General features: G+C 35.0%; 1 protein-coding gene across 1 annotated transcript; it reads right to left on the bottom strand.

The window, feature by feature from the left end:
• Nucleotides 1–6399: 6399 nt before the first annotated feature.
• Nucleotides 6400–11285, bottom strand: LOC150101105 (transcription factor Sox-11-B-like). Its single transcript, XM_090401740.1, has one exon. The coding sequence runs from the start codon at nucleotides 11145–11147 to the stop codon at nucleotides 10050–10052; it is 1098 nt and encodes a 365-aa protein (XP_090257866.1). The 5' UTR covers nucleotides 11148–11285; the 3' UTR covers nucleotides 6400–10049.
• Nucleotides 11286–13783: the final 2498 nt, after the last annotated feature.

Below are 13783 nucleotides of genomic sequence, written 5' to 3'. Positions count from 1 at the left end.
CCACGAGAAGGTGAGCACTGGATATTAGGTCAGAAGTCCTGATCGGTGATGATGGTACAACACACACACAAAAAAAAGTTAAAGCTAAAACTTATACAGATATCAAGATGCAAGTAAAACATTTTAGAAAGTGGCTTTGCATGAAAACGTATTATTTACCCGCCTTCTAACACACACACAGAGAGAGAGAGAGAGCACATTTGCTAAGGGAACTCAAAGAATTTTTAATATTTAATAATAACTAATGGATATTTTAGATGATATGATAGTAATGCTAAGGAGAGACAGAAGCACCTAAAGAATTAGGAAATTACTTGAGCAAAATAAAAAACAGGGAAAAAACTTGCTAGCTCGAGAACTGTTAATTTACCTTTAGCTGAAAAGTTTCTTGTTTGTTTTTTCCTGTTCCTTTTATGCCACCTGTGGGAATCCAGGTCTTTCAAATTAAAAAAAGAAAAAATAATAATATAATAAGCCCAACCATGAAATGCTTTAACTTATAGCACATTAATATTATATTATGGTTGAGCCATGATAATCCAGAAACCCTCCTCTAAACATGGAAAAAACTGCTTCAGGTCTCAAATAAGCAGGATGGTGTAATTGCACTAACATTTGACTGAAATGCTGTGTTGGTGAAGAAGCAAAGAGGAATAGATTAGAAGAAATTACAGTAGGCAAATTTCACAATACATATTACGAAATAATATAATAAAGATAGCAAAAGATGACTATCAAAATGATGGCAAGATTTTTATTGTATGTCATACACCTCGACTACAACTTAGATTCTGAATTGCAATATCATTCCCATAAACAATTAATCAAATTAATATCAGAACTGCAGAATAGTAACTTCAAGACAGAAAGAATGCCAGTTAACAAACCCAGTAACAGGATGAAAAGAAGAGTTCACAAAAGGGGAATGCTGGTTGGCAGGTTTGTGTTTGCCTTTAGGTGGAAGATGAATTTCATCACTGGTGTGAGACCACTGCCCCACTTAGTGGAAGCTTAAAGTGGCTTAAAAAAGCCACTTTAGGCTTTCACATTTGGTCTCTAGAGCAGGGTTTCTGGACCAAGTAAAAAATGAATAAAATAAAAAAGAATAAGTAATAAAAAAATTCCTTAGCCTGCCCATGATACTGACACATATATATATATATGTCAGTACCATATATATATACACACACACACACATAACTTTTCATGTGAGGAAGATGTTAAAAAAAAAAGTATGAGTATACCTATTGCAATAAATTTCATACCATGCGTATTACATTTGGCAACAGAAATTGTTACTTAGTATATGGATTGAGCCTCTGTGGTTCAGTCAGCATAGACGAAGCCCTTTGGTCGTAAAGACCTGGGTTCGATTCAGTGACGTGAGGAACCCTTATCTGGTCTCTTTCGACAAAAGGTGAATTAGCGGTCTCATACGAAGACAGAAGGTTTTTTCATCTGGAAATTCGGGTTTTTTCCCCAAGAACAGGCAAACCGGCCCCATGAACACACACATCTACGGACATAGGACACACCAGGAAGCATAAGGCTAATCACCTTATCCTCGATGCGGTCGCGGTTTCCAGGAGGAAGATAAATAATAATATAATAATAACAGTTCAATCCTGAAATAAACGTGCAACTTCATGGAGATCTGATAGTATTAACAGGTCATCACTGCTAAGTTCCTAGAAACTAGTAACATCACATTAATCCCATCTGCCTGATGTGTAAGGCCTAATGGTCTGCTTTCTCTCAATTCTGACTTTTGATGGAAAAAAAAGAAATCACTTCTATATGAAAGAGGCCAACTCATCTTCAGTTGAAAAGATGTGTTCTTAGACAGGATTTAAATCCATCTTTAATCTTTAACTCCTGTTTAAGTACATGGCTTAAAATCATTGTACAAGGTAGCAACAAGATCCTCTGATCCTACAACTGTGCTACAATGGCATCTACCACATTTCAGTATTCGCCAAATACTGTACTATATGAGTTACAGAAATATCTATATCTAATAAATGTAATAAATGCTACAATGCATTTATGGCACTATAATGTACGAGTTCATTGTTACAGTAGTTCGTTAATACTGCAACATGTATTGCAGTATTAACAAACTATGGAAATGTATTGCATTGCAGTACATCTCCATAGTGCTGGATGACCTAACATGTGTCCTTAGAAAGATTTCTCACTACTGACGTGAGGAACAGTTCTAACATAAAAAGGTTTTAACTAAAGTGAATTAGCTGCTCTTATAGAGGTTATTTCTTCAATAAGTGTTTTTTCATTCTGCAAATAGGCCTGAGAGAATACAGCAGAATTCAGCACAATCAGGATGAACAATGAGCCAGTGAGAAACTTAAGTGAAGGATATTGGTTTATGGTTAGTCTAAAGGAGTAAGATCCAGTTATTAATTACTAAATTAGACACTTGATTTAGGGTTTAATAATGAGAACCAAACTAAAGGGACTGCAAATTATTGGAATTCTGAAATAAAAAGGCCTGGCAAGTGGAGCTACTGCTTGCGAGACAACCTGAAGACCATGCAATGTCAAGTATTTTCTATATAACAATCAACTAATCAAATAGGCCTGAGAGTTTATAAGTGACATTTTTATGACTCATGCCATTAGCCTACATTACATTGGTAATATGGGTAGGCTAAGAGATTTATCTTTTTTTAAATAATCCAGAAACAGGATAGTGGGCTTTCACTGAGCTTTTTTGGAGATGCATTCCAAAGTCTGGGGCCCTTAATTCTCAGCAACCAGGCTGTGTAGCCACTCTCCCAATTTCTATCTCCAGCACAAATTCAGAAAACTTTGCAAATAATGGCTAGTCAACACAGGAATTTAATGTGGAACAATCAATAAGTCACCATACAAAGTTTCCAATCAAGACAATTACTATTCCCTGTATAATCCCCTCTACCTACACTTAGCACTATTAAGATATAGGTTTGGAGCTTGTGTGTGGTATACCTCAAAAAGTCATATTTCCATATACAAATTGCCAAAAAGTGTCGCACCTTATTAAAATTCTCTGGATTAGATACTTGGATGTTTTCCACTTGGTTATGCTAAGAATTATATATTTGGTTTAATCCTTTATCCAAGTGTAAGGAAACAAAGTGTGTGCCCGAAGTAATTTCAGGACTGCATTACTTTCACCTTGGTATCACCATCTCTGGGTCTGGCTTTCACTGATGAGACCTCAATAAAGGTCGAAACCTATCTGGGTAGTGACCTTCCCTTAATGCATAGCATTATTCATGTCCACAAGGAAATGTGCTTTGCATTATATATAGGATACTAAGGCAAGTGATGTGAAGGCATATAGTTCCCCCACCGTTTGTAGGTCCCTGCTTCGCGTCTTTCCAAGAATAGTCGATTCATGCTGAAGGGGAGAAAGAAATGAAGGACGTCCAAATTGGTCGCCAACACGTGAAATCACGTGTTTTATAGGTAAAATTTTCCAACTGTTATACAAGCAACATAGTTAACTACAATAATCATAAAAGAGAAGTTAATTTTCCGACTGGTAATAATAAACAACTCTTCTCTCAATACGGATTGATTACCCTATTATTGGAAAGGACTCTCCTTTTTCTGAGATGCGCAGAAGTGTCGAAGGATCTCTAATCGGTGGGCGAACTATACCACCTTTGCCACGAGTTGCCTCAGTCCTGAAATTATCCAAGTGTAAGCAAACAAAGTTTGCACCTGAAGTAAAGGATTAAACCAAATATAATTTGTAGCATAACCAAGTGGAAAACAACTTCCGCCTTCATGCTATGCTATATATTCCCAATCTGTTGTGAGTGAGCTTATATAATATAAAGAAAAAATAAATAAATTCAGTAAAGTGACAATTTGCTTTACAATAAAATAGCTCATTATTATATACATATATTATATACATATACAGCATATATAGAACTTCAATAAAAAGATTTTCGGGTTTTTTTTTGAAAAAAAATTCATAATGCATGTCAAATGACTAGCTCATTTTTCATGTTCTAGTAAGCCTCTATCTGTACCTCATTAGCAACTATTAATACCCCACATCCCATTCTGCATAGCACATAGTTAAATACAGGAACGCAAAATTTCTAGCAATCATCTGAATGAAGTAGAATCTCATGAACTTCATTTATAATAAAATAAATAGAAATATATATCATCTGATTTCTATATTTAATAGAACTATTTTTCCAAAATAGAGTATGCTGGAGACAAGTCTTCGGACTCCTTGGAGATATCATGTAATAGTAATATAGTATAAACTATATACAGTAGGTCCTCAATTTATCATAAAAAATGTCCTAAAAATTTAGGATTTTTCTTTACTTTGTGAATAGAGCAAGCTAAAAAGGCTGGGACAATGAGTCATGGCATTGTTAATAAAATAACCTGTGGTGAAGCACAAGTTGAGCCTTTCAGAAAATATCTAAATCACCTCATTAAAAATAAGGGCCTCATTTTATCACAGCTTTATAATGCTGAAAGACTGAGCTTGCCTTTTTTTTTTATTATTATTATTATGCTGTTACTGAAAATACCTTGGCCATTTTCAGGAACATGGTAATTCTTGTAATTAAGTTAATACTGAATATGTAGCTTTTTTATTTAACAGAATTTAAAATTTAAGTATTTTTCCCATCTATAAAATGGATTAATAATAAAAAAAACTAATGTTCATATTAAAAACAGCTTTGTGTGAGCTTTAAGAGGAGGGGGGGAACACTCCATTAGTTATATTGCATAGTTCTTGACATGTTTAATTAAAATAAAGTTTGGTTCCTGTCGTAAATTTGTTTTATTTTAACAGGTGTTTTAGTGCCATGTATGAGTTACTCAATGAATATTATTTTATTCATACTTAAGCATTATAACATTTTAATACATCCTGTACATTGTAAATTTGTTATTAATGTATTTAAAATACATTAAATTTAAAAACTTTCATGAATAATGGACATCCCTTCCCAATTAGTTCATTAAATTGAGGGCCTATGGTACAAAAGTATCTTGTGAGAAGTCAAACCATGGAACAAGATTCCATGGTTTGACTTGCAGCCATCTCTAAATATGCTCAGATGATATTCAGAGATGATTACATGAAAATTATAAATTTCAACTACATGTGAGATTATATCTGGTTATACCTTTCCAGCACAGCTGTAAACTAAACATCCAGTACACAACATATGTACTGGATGTTTAGTTTACAGCCTATAATAAGGTGTAAAGAACTAAAAGATATTTATAGTATAATAATTCTTTAACCATCCAACTGGGCATGGTGGATGAAATATCAAACTTCATAAGCATGCTATTTCCATAATACACTTTGCATTCGCATTCTACAGGAAAAAAAAATATCATGGCCAGTAGGATGGTTTAATATTTATTTTATATAAGAATTATATAATATAAATTCAAATATAAAAACACCTTACTTGCTTTTTCATGAAACAATTTGTTGAGTAAGATCTTGCAGGTTACACTGATGCAGTAATACGACTGTCTGTTTAATGTGGCAAAGGGATGAAAAATTACCAGCTGTATAATTGATGAATTGAGCACAGAAAATTAAGGAGATTAGGGATTTAAGAGTACTGATGCACTGTGAACTAAATCAAAGGCCATTTGCAAGGTTGACCAAAATAGCTCATAGGATTACTTACGAACTATTGAAGAACAAGGATTTGTAGAGACAAGCAGGTTACTATCCCTCTTTGATATCCCACCAGGACTACTTGCATTGATCTGGTCACATGGAGTTTTTGAGGATGTGGAAATAATCCAGAAGTGAGCAACCAAGATGGTGGCAGGTCTATGGAATGTTTCTTATGAGAACAGACTGAAGATTTGTGGGTTACAAAAACTGGTTGAATAGGATATGTAAGGAGCATTTAAGTTACTTAAAGGATTTTACAGAATTGACACTAAATTTTTCAGTTCTTGACTAGTGTGAGAACTAGGGAGTATGTTTAGTGAGGGGTTGCTAAAGTCAATTGTATGCATTTGTCCATGAATGCATTCATGACTAAAGCTAAGTATGACAAGTATTTTAGCGCTGATGGTCATTGCTTAAAATGTAGGTGGACCTCCCATGATGAGCTTATTAGAATACATGGAGGTGTTAAGAGGAGGGGGGGGGGTTGTTATATAATTTCAAATATTAGAGTGAAATTTTCACAGAATATGGCAGATTTACTATGTTGGACACATTATTTAGACACTGGGAGAGCTTTTTAGGAAATGTACTACTATGTGATAATTGGTGCCTACTTTTTCTTGGATACATGATAGGTAATTATTGCATCTTCCCTATGAATAATTATATTTACATAAATGTTAATAAAATAAACCACAAAAACAAGTAACTCTTTCTATGTAAATTTTAATATCGCAACTATACATTGGCAATCATTATACAAGTCTGCGCTACAAGACACCCGGCTGACGGTACAGTCGGATGAAGAGTACAAAAAACGTATTGCTTCACACGTAGACATCACCCTGTTATAAATATAGAATAGTTGTATGGCCCTTGGCTACTAATTACAAAATTGTTATTTGATAAGGCCTAACAGAGACTATATGTATGTTAGGCCTAACACATAACAGTAGAATAATAATGAAGTGAATCGGAATAAATACTGAGGCTGCAATCACTAGCATATATATTCATACTATGCATTTGATAGTAACTACATAGGAATATAATATTACACACAGAACTTTAACCTTTACTTCTGTAAAATATAAAAAATTGTTCTTATAACAATCAAGCCAGCAATTTATGTACACACTCACACCACGCAAAAGTTCCAAGTGCTTTGATAATTACCTTAAGGATGCAGTTAAATAAGAAAGAAAAATTAAAACAAATCATAGTCAAATAATAATAATAAAATAATAATTAAACATTTGAGGTGCTCATATAGGAAGAGGAATTGGGAAGGAAAGGCATATCTTTGGTTACATCGAAACTGGTTACTAAAATTTACAAGTTTGTTTAAAGCTAACAGAATTAGCCTTATAAAGTTACGCTATCTAACAAGGATTACGTTCACGAAAACACGCACGTACACAGACACAAAGCAGTGTGTTTGGGTACACAAATTTTCTGACATGTCTACTCGCAATACTCTTCGAATATGTATATGAGGTAAAATAGACTAAGTGCGTGTACCCTCTCGCACACACAAATGCACCCCGTTGTGCAAATATGTAAATACAAGTGTTTCACATGGCCCCTAAATATGTGCAACGCTTCCTCGGAGGAAGCAAGTTTCAAGGTGTAAAAATATACAATTTTTTCCATGGCTGTTATCACACACACTCTCTCATACATACACACACAAATCACTGTACACCATAAACTATACAACATGGACAGCACTTCATACTGAATAGGCTCTCTGACACTTACCACAGCTACAAGGCGAAAAATAACCAATCAGTTACTGTGGTGGGAAAAGATTGTCAACAGTTTCTGGCGCAAAACGTAGAAGTGCCGATAAATTTAAGTTAAAATAAACAATTTAAAAATTTAAGTATAATTGCTTTGAAAATTATCATGGTTAAAAAACTTGAACGATCACAACAATCAAATTAAAGCCAGTTATGTAGTTACTGGATAGTTTTTAACCAGTATTAATGTATTAAAGAATACTTTAGCATGTTTTTGACATGGAGCCTTTAAGGAAGTCAACAAATAAAATCAAGAAAAGAAAAAACATCTATACATTAACAAATTTATATAATACTCTTACCCAAATAACTTTCTAAACATAATACAAAACTATTCCTAACCAAAATTTCATAAATTTCTATCCGCAATTATAACAAAATTTTTGTGCATTCTATCATTTGAAACTACTCTTTACAATTGTTTTCTCGGCTTGTTAACAAATGTAAAATGCACAAGCAACCTACAACAATTACTCAAACTAAATTTTATAAAACTTACAGAAAAATTTAACTATACCATAGCACAATACAGAAGCGAGCTTCCTCCCCCTCTGTCTGTACAATACTGGGCCTAGCTAAATTTAGAGTGAAAACTAGCGTTGTCAACACTGATTTGTATGTGTCGCTAGTTTAGCCTTAAAAAACTTTAGATATAGTACACTGTTCTTTTAAGTCGCTAAACCCAGTAAACAATCATCCTAATTGTTAAGAGCTAGATAAACCCAAAAATTTCCAAGATTTTGCAACAAAACCGCAGCAATAGTAATACTGGCCAAGATATATAAATGGTCATTTTTAAAACATTGTATATGGCAGATGAGAGCCGTTTGGAAGCTAATACACATACATACACACATTCCAGACAGTCGAAATAAATATAAGCATGGGGTTTGCTTCCTTCGATAATTCGGAATTTTTCCTTTCCATAAAGTATACCGTATAATCCCCCATGTTGTGCATGTTTATAAGAAGGAAAATGTTTAAATAAAATTGTTAAGTCCTGTACGCAAAATCATTTCACAGAACGCTAAATTCCAGACTACAAATTTCGTTAATAGGCCTTATAAAAAAATAAAAATACCTTATTACAATTTTCGATTCCGCATTTCAAAATGCTAATTTTTTTTGTATATCTAAAGCAAAATTATAACTTAATACTGGAAAGGCTTTCTGATCAAATTAAAAAATAAAATAAAATGTCGCTTGGGTTTTCGATAAGAGCAATTAAAATCTACACTACCCTGACCAGCATAAGTTGTTTTAGTAGCTCATGATGTTTTGGTTAAAAACTTAGTAACTTAATATATAAATATAAACAAAAGCTAGACATGGCAAAACAATATTTTCATCGAAATGGTATTTTCATTTGCTTTATAAGACCGATGCGCTTTTAATTATTAGAATCCTTATTTCGCCAACTCGTTTTGCGATTACAAAAAGCAAACAAACTGGATTTATGACAGAATGGCATTTAGGATGGCACAAGTTAGATGGGAAGGGGAGACAAATGAAAACTTGTCCCCCTCCCTTAAGCACTTTGTTTATTGCATATACATGTTTTGAGTAATTAAATCAGCCTTGACAAAAAAAAAAACGCGGGAAGTGATAAAGAAAATTCGGTTTCTCGTGTGTTTATTAAAATTATATTAATGAAAGTGCAAAATGACCATATTTGTCGCAGGTAAGGTACTGCTGAAGAATAGCCAGTGAAATGCTTTAAATTTATACAACTATGACCCGCACACACAAGAAATTATGCATATGATTCACTCTAAAAAAACTGTGCGCTATACAATAATTTTATTTTTCCCGTGAGAAAGGGGAAAGAGGAAGCTCCTGATCTTAGAAAATAGTTTACTCTAATTAAGATACAAGTATAACAAGGATGCCAGCTTATAGTACAAGTTTACATGACATTTAAGACTACTTAACTGACTATCTGTAGCACCCTAATCCATAAGTAAAAAATAATCTCAGATAATATAGCAAAAAAAAAAAAAAAGTTAACGTACATTTATTAAAGTTTGGCGAGGTAGAAAATGGCCAGATTATAATTTAGATCTTAGCCATAACACTAAGTACTATTTAAAATAAACAAAAATCATACTTATATGGATATCTAGGAAGATGCTACCCACCACAGCACAAGTGCACATAAAAATGATATAAAGCCTATAGAAACTGTACAAGCAGGTAAGAGTTCAGTGTTAGTCCGATGATGAGGTACACTGTTTCTTGGCCATTGTGAAGATGGGAAGGAGACTGGAATAAGCCACACGTTGTTACATACTACTCATTCGAGCCGGAAACGGTCGTTGACGTCTGTCAGGCGGCGACGAGTAAACAAGTCTGCAAAAAAGCTCTGCACCATACATAGCAGCACCACTACAGAGCGCGCCAATTGTTCACGTGTTTTCCGTTCCACGAGAACGCTACACGGGTTCCTGGAATAGTTGATTTGGCGGGAAAGCAAACTTTGCTAAATGCACCATTTGGTCAACGTCCTACTTAATATTCAAAGACAGTTTAAAGAAGGCAGTTTGAAGTAGAGCGGCATTTTAACAATTAATGAGAGAAGAAAACGTTGTGTCCAGCCAGTCACCACCTAGGATGTCGGATACCTCAGGCGTTGTGTAATCAGGGAATTCGAAATGTGAGCCAGAACTTGAACTGACAGAGTCCGTATTATCTAGCTCGCTCATTGAATTAATATTCAACTCCTGTGTCCAGTTCGGGGGTAACTGCAACACGTCAGTCAGTGCATCCAAAAATGTTTCGACTCCACTGCTGGACGAAGTTAACGAAGGTTGGGATTCCACTCGCGAGGACTGCGGGACACAAGACACAGCTGCCGACGAACTGGGTTTATCAAGTATCATGTCCTCATAAAAGCTGACATTTGCGCTTTCCGGTGAAGCTGGTTCATCTGCTGACGGAGAACACGGCACTTTGGCAGGGGGAGTCAGCTGACCCACGGATAAGGGGACATGTTTGCTCTGTCGTATACTGTCCTTGAACTTTTTATCAATCGTCAATTTGAGCTTCAGACGATTATTAGGGTTAGCATAGCTTGAATTACTTAAACCACTCACGGCTGAAACGGTCGACGCGTTCACTGGTAATGTTCGTGGCAACTGTTTTGGCCTTCCGCTGGTCGATTTTCCCCCATGCTTTCCTGTTACTGGTATGAGTTTTGTCTTTTCAATTTTCGGTGTGGGTTTTACCTTTTTCCTCGGTCTATATTTATAATCCGGATACTCTTGCATGTGTAATACTCTCAGTCGTTCGGCTTCTTCGATAAATGGCTGCCGTTCTTCGTCAGTGAGCAGCTTCCATCGTTTTCCAAGCCGTTTGCTAATTTCAGCGTTGTGCATCTCGGGTTGCTGCTCGCATATCTTTCTCCGTTCGATCTGGCTCCACACCATAAATGCATTCATAGGACGCTTGATGTGGTTGGTCACTTTTTTACACTGGGTAGCATCTGTGTAAGGAGTCCGCGAAGTTGCATCCACGCGCAGAGAGCCAAATGCCGGCATTTTCACAGGTGTACTGCTGGTAGGAAGTTGACTGACAACGACAGCGCTCGATCTGTTGTTCGTATTTGTAGCAATGGAAAATATTATGTTGGCGTCTACACCGTTGTTCAGTGGGACCATGCTACTAAACTTGGCTGACGGTTAAAACTGTTTTCATTCACACATAAGCGACGACAAAAATAAGGTATCCAAAACGCGCGCACACACCACCACGATCACCCCAAAGAAACGAGAGCTTCTAGAAAATCCACAAGAAGGTTGAAGTGACTTGTCACAGGCGAGAGTGCGCTCGTACTCGCTATTTTGTACCTGCGTAATGTGAAACGTCATATATAAGGCAACCAATAGCAGCTATCTCCAACTGGTCAAGGTGAACGCCCCCGATATATGTTCAAGGCTGAGAGGAACTGTCAGATGAAACGCTTGTCAAGGCGGGGCTACAGTTAGGTTTAGTTGCGAGTGAAGAAGGAGCTATTTACACAGTTTAGTACGCGATAACCGCAGCAGTAGCAGCGGTATATGCCGGTCAGGGTTAGCTTCAGCAACGCAGGCTGTATGTATGATCAAACCAAAAAAAAGAGCAGCATAGAGGAGCGCTGATTTAATCTTTAACACTAAATTAGATGAATATATCATAAACAATTTAAAATTTATGCGACTTGAACTTTTCATACTCCGTTTCATGTCCTAGGAGCAACTTTTGAAAATTAAAAAAAAAAAAAAAAAAAAAATCATTCGTTCCATATGAAAGCATAATCATGAAATTAATGAAATCATTAGTAGTAATGATGTTCAGCCTTTAAAGGTTTGCCAAGCCTTCGTGGATGGAATTTGGCACAAAAACAATAGCCGATTGAATACAAATATTTGATTTTCAGTTTTTCCTAGAAATAGAAAAAAAAAAAAATCCTCAACTGATGCGAGAGATATTTCTAGACCTCTTAACTAAAGGCGAAAATCATATTGAGATTTTTACCTCTTGGAATGCCGAAGCTTTCTATCTTCAGAGAAGGTACAGTCGACCAATTAAATGCATTCTCTCCATAACATTAATTACTTTTCTGGTGTTAATTTTGCACTATGCATAAAGGTTTAATATTGAATAAGAATCATTTTAAGCAAACTTTATATAAATACAAACTAGGGGTTTGGAATTGCGTAGGTAGTCGAATTCAACTTATTTAATAGTTTTAGGCTTTCGAATGATTTATATTTCATTAAATATTTCTAATAAACCGATTTTAATCTTAAAGAATGATGTATATTACGAGGCAATATTTGTATGTGTGTGACCTATTAAAACATTATTGTAGTCGGTGAGAAAGTTTTAAATAAACAAGATGTCTGTATCTTTGACATCCTTGTGTCACTTAAAGCTTCCATCAGTAAGATGGCGTCACATCGGACGGTGACAATCATTTAAGAACTAACTTTCACAAATTCATGCCACAGTAGAATTCGAACTACTGAGACATTGGTAGTAAAGTAGATTCGTACTCAATTTAATATTTTTTCATACTTCTTACGGTGGTCGTGTTTTACATTTTCCTTAGGTTTAGTTATTTTTACGATTAAAACTTAAAATTCTGTTTTTTAACGTCAAAATATTCATTAAAATTATTCAAATTATATATATATATATATATATATTCGGGCTCTCTTATTTTTTGCCTTCTGAGTGGCATATTATTTCATTAGTTAACTTCAACTTTTCCGTGAAATGATGGCTCCCGCTGCCAGTACAGTGCAAATTAAAAGAACCACATCGGTCCGGATACATGAGATCGTTCTTTAATCTCTATAATACTTTACTATGGAAATACCTTTTTAAAACTGCGTATATGTTTTAATACTAATAAGGACATACTTGAGCGCTGAGTTTCGACCCCTACAAGTTACCACCTTGGGTGGTTAGCGTAACCCTCATAACTGAGTTAATCTCGTTGATTTTCTTGGAATTCTGTCTTATGTAACATTAGACTAATTCTGTATTCTTGGAATAGTTGTGTGCCACTGCCAGAAGAATAGTATATTTTAAATTTACTTTACCCTGGAAAATGTCTTCTTGATCCTTTTTTTTTTAACACATACAGAATGGGCAAATATTATTAACTGAATAATTTATTTTAATTTATTCCAGATTTAAAACGATTATGGGTACGTTTACTTCGGCTGGCGACAGCGAGACATTTTTATAGCCTGAGGATAACATTGCTTCGGGTGATGAAATGTCTGGTAATAGACGTCGGTCTTTAAGAACATTAGTATCATCCTCAACGGATCCAGGCCCACCTTTTGCTCTGGCCCTGAGTGATTGCAACTTTCATTTCGGAGGTGTAACATTCAAGCTGTTCAATGTTGTTTGATGACTGCATTTCTGGTTTTCAATTTAACCGTGTTCATCCATAGAAAATGATGATTCAGATAAAATAAATGGAAAGGAAATATATTTCAAAATGAATAGAAATAGAGGATATTAATCAAATGATAGGTATAATCAGTGGCGAGCTATGTAAATTTTAAAAAAGAGCTCGCATCGTCGAGCAAAAAAAAAAAAAAAAGTCTAATTTAGCCTTATAATACTTATGTTGCGACTTTGTAGAGCTTCTGACAGATATGATAATTTACTGCAGGAAATCAATCATTAATGCTATATCTTTTAAAAATTCCAAATTGAGAAGTCGGTTTAAAAAGCCCTTATATTTATCGTTCGATGTAAAATGCTTGCATAAAGCTGGGTAATTTCTCAACAAAGT

This window comes from Typopeltis vanoorti, chromosome 12 (assembly GCF_054136105.1).
Source record: "Typopeltis vanoorti isolate ZY-2024b chromosome 12, IOZ_Tvanoo_1.0, whole genome shotgun sequence".
Taxonomy (NCBI): domain Eukaryota; kingdom Metazoa; phylum Arthropoda; class Arachnida; order Uropygi; family Thelyphonidae; genus Typopeltis; species Typopeltis vanoorti.
The sequence above is the reverse complement of the archived record's forward strand: the minus strand, read 5'-3'. Positions and strand labels throughout refer to the sequence as shown.

Bases quoted from the DNA above. Each gene is read 5' to 3' on its own strand.
- LOC150101105 (XM_090401740.1), bottom strand. From the start codon at position 11,147: ATGGTCCCACTGAACAACGGTGTAGACGCCAACATAATATTTTCCATT.